Source organism: Scardinius erythrophthalmus (genome assembly GCF_964197995.2).
Source record: "Scardinius erythrophthalmus genome assembly, chromosome: 14".
Lineage (NCBI taxonomy): Eukaryota > Metazoa > Chordata > Actinopteri > Cypriniformes > Leuciscidae > Scardinius > Scardinius erythrophthalmus.
The window spans coordinates 15,931,680-15,943,643 of NC_138234.1; the positions used below are offsets into that span (position 1 = coordinate 15,931,680).

An 11,964-nucleotide genomic window follows, 5' to 3' on the forward strand; every position below is an offset into this window, starting at 1 on the left:
GGTAGGCTAAACGTATATAGCTCATAGTGGTGAATGAGAGACTACATTGTTTGTATGCTCCCATTTGCTTAAATAGCAAAAGAAAACTCCACAATAGTGTTTTCACAACTTAAAAAAAAAATTGTGAAAGATTGATAAACCCTGTCTCTCCCACAGCTGCTGTATTAGAAACACCCTCACAGCAGCGCTAACTATTGTTTTTTTTTATTTAATTGATGCAAAGGTAATATAATACAAAGTATACTGTTAGAAATGTAGGCCTATACCTTTTTTTGTAGAACAAAAATAAAATACTGGGTCCATGGTCCACCCGGGCGATAGGTGGCGGTAATGCACATGGTGTGTCTGTGATCAGCCATAAAACAAGAAGAAGACGTCATCACTATTGCAATCACTGAGTTAGCCTTTTGAGATAAGGTAAGCAGTTCACGGTGCTTCGTGTGTTTATACAACACATAATAAACGCGCAGCTTATTATAGTAAGATTTTACAGTGTCTTTTCTGGAAGTTTTTCATCTGCTACAGAGCTATTTGTGCGTCTTTTCTGGCGTCTGCTGACTGACATAAACATAGCAGGCAACGATGTGAGGATCCAGTGTTAAATTAATTATGACCTGAGAGATTATTGTGTGTTTTTGTATGTTCGTCTGTATGATTGTTTCTATGTGTGGAGCAATAATGGTATTTACTGATATGACACTTCATCAAAAGTTAAAGTATGATCTTGTGAGGGTAAGAATAGATATTTTCTTTTGTTTGTTATTTTTAACATTAATATCTATTTCTGACACGAAGAGGCTTTTCAGCTGCTGTTACTTTAAATCCATTGCAAGAGGGAAGTCTGAATATGGAGAAAGTTTTACATTGTAAATATAAAAATGTTGCTTTGTCATGCTCTTTCATTGTATTTAAAGAGCTGTTTCTGTCCTTAGAAAAAAACATCAGCAAGTTGATTGTATGGTTTTTGTTATGACTCTGCAATGACTAGTTGAAGTCCTAAACTATATTTAGGTTCATTGGACATATACGGCTCTATAGAAGTTATTATAACTGTGGCTAATAATCTCACTGATAAGACTTAATAAGAAGGAGTGTTACAATTAACAGCTGCTCAAAAGCCTCCTCAATATAATAATATTTACTCACAGACAAAACCTAGATATGTAGAATATGTGAACTTGTTTTAAAACTAATTAAATAACTTTTATATTTCGATTAGTTCGGTAGATAAACACAAACACTGTGCTTTAAGTGTGTGAATTAATAAAAGCATCATTGATTTTAGCTGTTCTGCTCCTCCCACAGTGATTCACCAGTAAATGCTGGAATATTCCCACCAGCCTACCAGTGAAGACGGTAGAGTTTGTGAAAGAAAATTGAAAACATGAATGATCCAGAGTTCTGCAGAATAAAGGAGGAAGATACTGAAGAACAAATAGGTTGGTGTTTATTTTTGATTCTTCAGTAATGTTATGATACTTAAAGTAGTTCATCAGATTCAGTGATTTGCAGTCAGAAAATCATAAGAGCTGCGAAATAACTTAATTAACCCTTTCATTCATAATTCTAAAATATTTTATCTGAGTATCTTATTATTTCCATGCCGACGCATCATGCTTGTCACGTGACACACCGCAGACACAATAGAACTGTATGTCTGATGTATCTCTTTTAATTTTTCCTTTTTGTTCAAAATATTCACATTCTTGTAAACTAGATTTTGAAACATCTGATATTCCAATTTCAGAATACCTGTAAGTGAATGTGTTTTGTCGATTTTATAAAATCTTCTATTGCAATTTCCCTGTATTGAGTAACGGACAAAATACCAGAAGTGATGTATTCCACAGACGAGAATCCATGTCATGAACCGCATTATTAGACCTTTTCTAAGGCTGCACAATGTACTAAAACCGTTTAAAAACCATACTATAGCATAGTGCTATTGTGAGATCACAAAGGCTGTGATTCAATTAAATAAATATATTCTCCTGTGTGTTCAATATACATGTGCGCTTTAATTATTTACATGTGTGTAGGTTACGTGCGTCTCAGACTCTTACTGTAAAACACTGTGATGACGAACCTGGATAATGAACGTCAGCCTATTCAGTATTTACTTGGTGATTGTGATGATCTCGTGATAAGTTTATTATTTGTTGCATGTTTACGATGTATATGTGTTTATGGACAACGTCAACTTGTTAATGTTCTGGAAGTTTTTTGGCTGTTTATTGTTAAATAGAAGTTATGTAAGGTTAATAGAGAGCTATTTTCTGTTTTTATTTATTTCTTTATTGGGTCATTTTGCATACTATAGCACATGTTAGATCTTACTTGTCTGATCCAGTGTTTTGGGGGTGGGCTTTTGTAATGTGTGTTAGTGTGTTTACACAGACACGGAAGCGTTCGAAAGCAGGCGTCTGTCAGTGGATCCCTAATATATTCACTGAAAGACAGATCCGCTGATAGACTCCTGCTTTCAAACGCTCCCATGTGTATCCGTGTAAGCGCTCCCTGAAGACATGTTTTTGAAGCGTTGATCATTGTTGCCAATCACAGACATATGTTTAGCGTGTGAACACAATGGCCAATCAGAGACATAAATGTTGAGCGTGTGAATCCAATGGCCAATCAGAGTTGTTAAGAACCTGTTAAAAAGCGCTCAAAATACTAGAGGGAAATTCTGGTATCGTCACAGTTTTCAAATTTTGGTACCAAAGTCTAACACTAGTGCGTAGTGTAGCCAGAACTTGCCTTATGAACAGTTGTACAATGTTCCAAATTAGAGAGAGACCTGAGTGCTATGATGTGTCAAATGTTTTATTTTGTGTTTGTATGTTGTGCTTGTTTTTATTATAATGATATTGCAAAATTATTGCAAAAAACTCATAAAACATAAATAAATACATTAAGAGAGCAAACATTTTGGGGAGATAATTGTACTAAAAAAAAAAATGATGTCCTTTTCCTTTCACTTTTTTTTTTTTTTTTAATGATTTGCTGAATTTTTTTTTTTTACTTTCATTTTAGACCTGATAGAAGAGAACAAGGAGGTTGAAGAACTGATTGAAGGGGGGGATAAACATCATATCAAAACTGAAGAAGCGTCCATGAGTCCCTCATTGAACAGAGAAGACGAAACAAGTTTCACTTGCCCACAGTGTGGAAAGAGTTTTTCATGCGAGCAAAATCTTAATCTTCACATAAAATTTCATCGTGGAGGGAAGCTGTATGCATGTGATCAGTGTGATAAGACATTCAGAATAAAAGGAAACCTTGACGAACACAGGAAAACCCACTGTGCAGAGAAGCCGTACATATGTGATCACTGTGGGAAGAATTTTGCACAACAAAAACTCCTTGACGAGCACAGGAATATACACACTTTAGCGAAGCCGTTCTCATGTGATCAATGTGGGAGGAGTTTCTCACAAAAAGGACACTTTAATCAACACATGAGAATCCACAGTGGAGAGAAGCCGTATTCATGTGATCAGTGTGGGAAGAGTTTCACGCATAAAGGAAACCTTAATGTACACATGAAAATCCACACTGGAGTGATGCTGTACACCTATGGTCAGGCTACAAATAGTTTCACTCAAATAGGAAACCTTGATGTACACATGACAAACCATACTAAAGAGAAGCCATTCACATGTGTTCAGTGTGGGAAGAGTTTCACACATAAAGGAAACCTTAACGAACACATGAAAAGACACACTGGAGTGAAGCCGTACACATGTGATCAGTGTGGGAAGAGTTTCGCATATAAAGGAAACCTTAATGTACACATGAAAATCCACACTGGAGAGAAGCCGTACACATGTGTTCAGTGTGGGAAAACTTTCAGACATAAAGGAAACCTTAACGAACACATGAAAATCCACACTGGAATGAAGCCGTACACATGTGACCAGTGCGGGAAGAGTTTCGCACATAAAGCAGCCCTTAACAAACATTTGACAATCCACACTGGAGTGAAGCACGCATGTGATCAGTGTGGGATGAGTTACGCACGAAAAGAAGCCCTTAAGGATCACATGAAAATCCACACTGGAGAGAATCTGCACACATGTGATCAGTGTGGGAAGAGTTTCACAAAGGCAGGTGTTTATAAAGTACATCTGCTTAGTCATTCTAGAGAAAGACTATATAACTGTGACCAATGTAGTAAAACATTTTTTAGGCCAGATTTCCTAAGGGACCACCGGAAAGTTCATAGAGAGGAGAAGCCTTGCGTCTGTTACTTGTGTGGAAAGGGTTTTCGTAATATGACTGCATTAAAAATACACCAGAAACGACACAGTGGTGTGAAGGACCATGCTTGCGCCGAATGTGGGAAGCGTTTTATAACAGATAGTGCACTGAAGGTGCACCAGACAGTTCACACTACTGAAACACCTTACAAGTGTTCACACTGCGACAAGAGTTTCAAGAGGGCAGAATATCGGAAAATACATGAGAAGATCCACAGTAGGCCAGATTTCCTAAGGGACCACCAGAACGTGCATACAACGGAGAGGCCTTGTGTCTGTTACTTGTGTGGAAAGGGTTTTCGTAATACGACTGCATTAAAACTACACCAGAAACAACACAGTGGTGTGAAGAATCATGTTTGTGCCGAGTGTGGGAAGCGTTTTTTTACAGGTGGTGCTCTGAAAGTGCACCAGACAGTTCACACTACTGAAACACCTTACAAGTGTTCACACTGCGACAAGAGATTCAAGAGGGCAGAATATCGGAGAATACATGAGAAGATCCACAGTGGAAAGAAGCCGTATCACTGCCAACCATGTGGAAAGAGTTTCACTCATTTATCTTCTCTAATCGGACATAAAAAGAAAGTGCATGCCTAAAATGACAATAAGTTAGATTTCTTATGCTGTACTTCCAGGTGTGATGAAGTGTAGTGCTGCATCAACATATTTTTGATTAGGATTTTCTGATAATAAATTTGCAATCACTCCCTCAGCCATTTTAATATAAATGCCCTTGCATTGGTTGTGTGTGTGTTATTTTGAGACTTTCCTGGCAGCACAATCCTCCTACACAGATGATTTGTACTCTTTTGCCAATCAGATTTAAGCTTATCAATCGACCAATCAGTATCACGTGAGGGCGGGCCTACCTGCATGTTACGTCATCAGCTTTCGACCAGTTCATGGCTAAGCAGAGGTATGTGCGATCGTTCATTTCTGTGTTTACTGAAGTTAGAGATCAAATGAAGCTATAGTTTATGAACTATTAACTGATGTAAGCAAGTGTTGTGGTAATCAGATATCCATATCGTATCAAAAATGAAGAATGATACTTGATTTGTTGTATTTGAGCTGCCGGTACAGACAGCTCTCACAACTACAACAATCACGCTATGAGTGCAGAACAATCATCTGTGGCCAATACTAGTTCTCTTAGTTCTGGCCTCATCGAGATTGTTCTTTAAATATTATATACACCTAATTTAATAAGCACACAGTGTTAATTTGCTATTTGTGAATGTTTAATTATTAAACACTTGTTTCCCTGCAGTTTTCAGGAATACTCACCTTTGGCATGACATCTGGATAGCAGTCACAAACATCTTTATTCATGTTGTTTCTTTATTCTCTTTTATACTTTTTTTTTTTGTATTATTGTCTTGGTAACACTTTACAATAACGTTTCATTAGTTAACATGAACTAATTATAAACTGCATGTATTTGTTTTATTTTTTGTTAATGTTAATTTCAACAAATTAACAAACACATCAGCAAATGTATTGCTCATGGTTAGTTAATACATTAACTTATGTGAACTAATGAACCTTATTGTAAAGTGTTACCAATATATTCAACATTAATTTCCTTATGTTTTGTGCTGTATTGTCATCTCAAGATTTTTAGTGTCACAGGACAATGTTGTGAAGCTTTAATTTTTCTTTGCCTAGTAAAATAGGCAAATCTGATGTTATGCTGATCAGACAAAGGTAAACATGGAGGCAATTAATATTATGCCAAGATTACTCGGTAAACTCTATTCAAATAAAATCACTTAATCTCCCATGTCCTCTTTCTGCACCTCTTAGGTTTTTACCATTTTAAACATCAGATCAATATCTGATATGTCCTAACAGAGAGGTCTAGTGATGACTGGATTGAACACAATTCATTTGTTAACTTTTCACTTGATGTAATGCACTTATATTTATATACTTTAAAAGCAAAGAAGACTGACTGGATCTCACAACTCTTGAAGAGATATATATTTCTCTGTACTGAATGTTGTGCTTTATACTTAAGATCGTCAGTTCATGATCGTCATATGTAACACAAACATTAATCATGATCAAGTCATTTTATGAATATTTTATACCCAAAGGATTCAGAAACTTTAATAAAATATGTACATCAAATGTAACTGTCTTTGAATCTTTTAATTATGACAAGAACATTTAATAATGCATGAATATCCGTACTTTATTCCTAGAATGTTTAATGAATACAGTAATAATGCATTGTAAGAATTGAGAAATTAGAAAATGCCGGATAGTCTGGGTGAAGATAAATGACCTCTCTGGAAATTAGCATTTGAACTGGCCCTCGTGCACTATCGAGACAAAAGTCTCACTTTTGAATCATCCTAATCTACATCTCTGTCCCTGATCCCTCTCCCCCACATAATGTAAATTAATGTCAACAATTATCATCCAGTGTTATTCATGTTTGATATCATTTAAAATGTCACAATGTGACTGGTACAAATGTCTCATTTTCCAAATAATTAAAACAAAAGCAGTGGCGGAACTAGAGTTTTATACATGGGGTGGCCAGGGGGTGGCCACTGCTACTTTCGGGGGTACACAGTACACAGTACACACACAGTACACACACACACACACACACACACACACACACACACACACACACACACACACACAGTGGAAAAGCTTATGGAAGGAATTGGGTCACTTTGTTTGAGTCTATAAGTGTTGAACATCCAAAATATTTGCAAAAAACTAACCTGAAGCACCAAGGACATAAGATACCGTAACATGTGTCTGTTATGTACTGCTGCGTTTATTTACAAAAAAACTCACATTTACAAAAAAAAAATTTTTTTTTTTTTTTATTAAATATAGCAGGCATCAAGCAGACATGTACTTGAAAAATGTAAACAATTGTATTGCCCATCAATATAAAATCTTATCCTAGGAAGATTTAATACAACATAATTTTAATTAGAAAGAATAATTATAAATTATTATAAAAGAAATAATTATTTAATTTATAATTATTTTTTGTGTTCATTTTTGGGCGAACTATCCTTTTAATCTGGCAAAATCATCTCAACTTAAATTCCTGAATTGGGTATGTGATTGACTGCCTGTGTCTGGTAGATGCTCTGACCTGTTGCTGGTCCTGAAGTCTGACCACACTGACTCTGAATAGCCAGTGCTGATGCAAGGGCTGGGGTCTGTTTGCACATGATCTGCCTGTTAGTCCAGTCATTTTAAGACAAAATGGGGGTCAACCTTGAACAAATTGCAACAGAAGAAAACTCAACAGAAGCAAGAGATTGGGTTTGGGGCAGGGTCTGTGGGACTGTTTCTGGGGGACGAGTCTGAGGGAAGAACAGGAGAATGCAAAGGACAAAAGGTAAAATAAAAAGTGAATCCCCAGAAACTTCGAAACTTTCCCCTAATGGGATTCTTCTGGACTTTTTTTCCTTACTCAGGACATATTGAGGATACAAAATTATTTGAGTTTGCTTCTGTTGCAATTTGTTCAACCTTTTTTCATAAAATGATGTTTGTGCTTATTTAAAAAGTAGCTACTCTGATATCTCTCCCTTTCTTTTCATGTTTAATTGACCCTGTTAAAAAATATGACAAATTTAAAATATGATTCCAATCATATTCATATTCTAATCATCGTCCAATTACCAACATTTTATCTTAACTCTTTCTCGCCAGTAGCCTATATAAAAAATGGTGTTTTTGGTAATTTTCACAATTTCATGGCACCCCAGAAATTTTTGTTGTATGAATATCTTTATATACCAAAAGAAAGAACAGACCCTGTGCTTTAAAAAAAAATAAAATAATTGTTTTATTCTAGCTTCGTGCGTCTTTTTTATCAACACTTGAATGTTGGCCAGTTTCATAAAAAGCAACATGAGCAAAAAGCTGAGAAAATCGCATTTTTATCAAAGACTACATCTAGATCAGATTCATAATGATGATCAAAACACAGTAGATCGAGTCCATCAACACCCTACACCCATAAAGCTTCATAGTGATCAAATTATGATATCGCTTGTTTCTGCTCTTCTTTGGCTGCGTTTTTATCTCCTATCCTCACATTAGCTAGAACATTTGTATACTGTAACGTATGCTATACACACGGCAAGGTACTGCATGCGTGTATTAGGCCGAATGTAGGCTATTCGGAGCAAACCACCCTGATGCTAAACCTTAAAAACTTACTTCAAATATGATGTTTTCTTATTCGGTGAAGTTCGGTATCTTGCAATCATCTCTCGTCCTCTGCTCGTACGTTTGAAAACTGCGCGCGCGCCGCGCTGCCGGCGAACGTAATTTTTTTTTTTTAAATCAGCATCAGCAACTGCCAGTAGCAAATAAAATTTTGGGGTGGCACCCGGGGTGGCCAATCACATGTCAGGGGTGTCCAGTGCCACCCCGGACCCCCCTCTGGCTCCGCCACTGAACAAAAGGTAATAAGGTTTTTAGAATTTAAAGATAATTGCCACGCAAGGAGGGTTTGGTCGCTAGACAAATGGATGGCTTACAACATGATTGTTTTGAAAGAATTACAGTAGGAATGGTAAGATCACAGTACTGGTTGTCTGCATCTTCATACATCATCTGTCTCGGAAATCTAAAACAATCAAACTTATTCATGACCTCGAGACTAGATTACTGTAATGCTTTATTAGCATTACAGTAATCTAGTCTCGAGGTCATGAATGCATGAACTAACTTTTCTGCATCAGAAACTGATAGCATGTTATGTAGCTTAGCAATGTTTCTAAGGTGGAAAAAGGCTGTTCTTGTAACATATGAAATATGATTTTCAAAGGACAGGTTGCAGTCTAGTATAACACCCAGGTCTTTTACTGTCGAGGATAAAGTAACAGGACAAAGTTGTAGTGTGAGAGGTTTTGTGGGCAGTTTTTTGAACCGATGATTAGTACCTCTGTCTTGTCTGGATTTAATAAAAGAATCTTTTATATCATCCAATCTTTTATATCTTTAACACATTGTCAATTTGGATAATTTAGCATTTTCATCTGGCCGTGATGAAATATAGATTTGAGTGTCATCAGCATAACAATGGAAACTAATTCCATGTTTCCTTATAATATTTCCAAGTGGCAGCATATATATTGAGAATAATAGAGGGCCTAACACAGATCCCTGTGGCACTCCATAGTTTACTGGAGTTATGATCGATTTTTCTCCATTTAAATAGACAAAATGGTAGCGGTCAGATAGGTATGATCTGAACCAACTCAATGCTTTTCCTTGAACACCAGTATAATTTTGTAGTCCATCTAAGAGTATTGTGTGATCTATAAAGTATCGAACGCAGCACTAAGATCAAGTAAAACTAGTATTGAGATACAGCCTTGGTCAGAAGCTAAGAGTAAATCATTTGTGATTTTAACGAGCGCAGTTTCAGTGCTATGATGCGGTCTGAATCCAGACTTAAACTTTTCATAGATGTAATTTTCTTGCAAGAAAGAGCCCAGTTAGGCGGACACAACTTTTTCTAGTATTTTAGACATAAAAGGAAGGTTTGAAATGGGTCTATAATTTGCTAGATTATGTGGGTCAAATTGTGGTTTCTTAATGAGAGGTTTTATAACTGCCAGTTTAAATGTTCTTGGAACATGACCTAAAGATAAAGACGAGTTAATAATATTGAGGAGAGGCTCTTCCAGTATAGGTAACTTCTTAATAAGGTAATAGGCACTTCTTTCAGTAGTTTAGTGGGTATAGGATCTAATAAACATGTTGTTCTTTTAGATGAAGTGATAAGTTTATTTAACTCTTTTTGTTCTATAGTTGTGAAGCACTGTAATTGTTCTTGCGGGGTGATAATTGAGGCTGAATTATAATGCGTGATTGAGGATTGAACGTTTTAATTTACACTTAGTGACTCCCATTCATGAAGTGAACAGTAATTAAGACAGGCAGGTCAAATTTGAAATGTATATACTTTTTAGCGCAATTTTCCACCGGACAAATTGCGATTGTTAACTCATGATTTCTGTTCTGTGCGTCTGTGCGCACCAATCTTGTACTTGAACATCAGTGTTTAGAGAGACAGAATCTTTCTCAGTCACTGATACTGACTGATCACAAAACACACCTGAAACAGATTTAGAAAACATTTTTAAGTCTTATATGATTGGGAAAAATATTTATTTTTCAAGATATTCAATATATTCAATATACATTACTCATCAATTATTGGCTGAAGTTAGTAGTTTAACATGAATCAAGTTTATTTCAATCTATGAAATACACAGGACTAGTCAAGATGAAAAAAAACAACTGATTATGAATGAGAGAAAGCGGCCTCTTGCATTAAACATTTACACTCAATCTTCTGTATACCATGACAATGTTTACTCTGAACAAACTGCACTGAAGAAAGTGATGTTGTGTCAGTTTATTCTGTGATGCATTCAGTAAAACTCAATATCACTCAGTCTCCATTATGGTAAAACAAAGTACAAAACTATCTGTAAGGTATCTGATGTCTCGCCATGAAAAAAAAGGCTAACCAGTTAGATACACACACCAAGAGACCGAACAAACAAATTCCTTTGTCATTCTGTGATATGAGAGATCAACAGTGGATAAATATTAGGATTTATATCCAACATATTATTGTGGACTGTGGAGGGGAATTCAAACTAGACAAAACAAGAGGACACCCAGAGGACAAACTATCCCAGAATTTAAGAGCTATATGGATTAGTTTGCTTGCACTAACAATCACAGGTTTTTGCCAATTCGTCAGGGACCAACCAGGTCACAGACAGACTCAAAGAGAGAAGAGATTTTGGCTAAAGTCAAAATCCTGCAAAAAATAAATAAATAAAATAAAATAAAAAATTAGATCATGTTGTGCCACGTTATTCAATAAAACGTCTTTATTCCCAAATTTCCCAACAATATCAAAACCCAGTAAACTCTACAGTCTTTCAAAACTGTTCCTGTGGGGCATGTTATAAGTTGTGAGAATTTATAGTTTGCCCCGAATCAGATTCCACTCCAAAATATATTTTAGAATAAGCTCATCCCCAAAATGTCTTAATTATCATAGAGAAGGAAGTCAAGTTATATTGTTTCTTCACAATTTGGTTGATCACATCCTGAGCAAATGGGTTAGGGTTAATGAGAATGGGTGTGGGACACAGAGAACCATCTCAGACAATGGGGTGTCTCGACTTTTATAACATACAGACCACAACTGTTACAACAGGAGCAACTTCATTTACATTAAAAGTGATAAACTGTAACAGGATAAAAGGTTTAAGATTTGGATGATCTGAGTTCATTCCGATGCCGGTGAGGTGCTTTGTGTACTTTGCCACTGCTATGTTGTAATAAACTTCATTTTGAGATCTTCAACGTCTACATATTTTTTTTCTTATGTGTTCTTGGTGAGTGCAACTAGTATTAGAACAATTGAAAATACAAATTACATTTCATCTGTAAATAGCCAAATCAAAACAACAACAACAACCTCCATCCATGTAGGATGTAAATTCTTAATGGGAAATGAATAAATATAAATCAGACATTATTGTAAAAAAGTTACAACCAGTTGGTTTTACAGGACATAAGCAGAAACAACCAATAACTCATTTCCACCAGCAGAGGTCAGAATCACAACAGTAATGAATCATCCAGACTTGTTCTCTGAACTCAATGCATGTAGTTTATT

The 11,964-nt window shown here is 36.0% G+C and overlaps 1 protein-coding gene across 2 annotated transcripts; it reads left to right on the top strand.

Moving 5' to 3' along the window:
- Nucleotides 1–278: 278 nt before the first annotated feature.
- Nucleotides 279–6,392, top strand: LOC308702544 (uncharacterized protein). Of its 2 annotated transcripts, none has more exons than XM_081385475.1 (3): nt 279–417; nt 1,306–1,439; nt 3,034–6,392. In XM_081385475.1, the coding sequence occupies exons 2-3, from the start codon at nt 1,385–1,387 to the stop codon at nt 4,857–4,859; spliced, it is 1,881 nt and encodes a 626-aa protein (XP_081241601.1). In that variant the 5' UTR covers nt 279–417; nt 1,306–1,384; the 3' UTR covers nt 4,860–6,392. The 2 variants fall into 2 exon arrangements, with proteins under 2 accessions (XP_081241601.1, XP_081241602.1); XM_081385476.1 differs by having other exon boundaries at nt 410–584.
- The last annotated feature ends 5,572 nt before the right edge of the window (nt 6,393–11,964 follow it).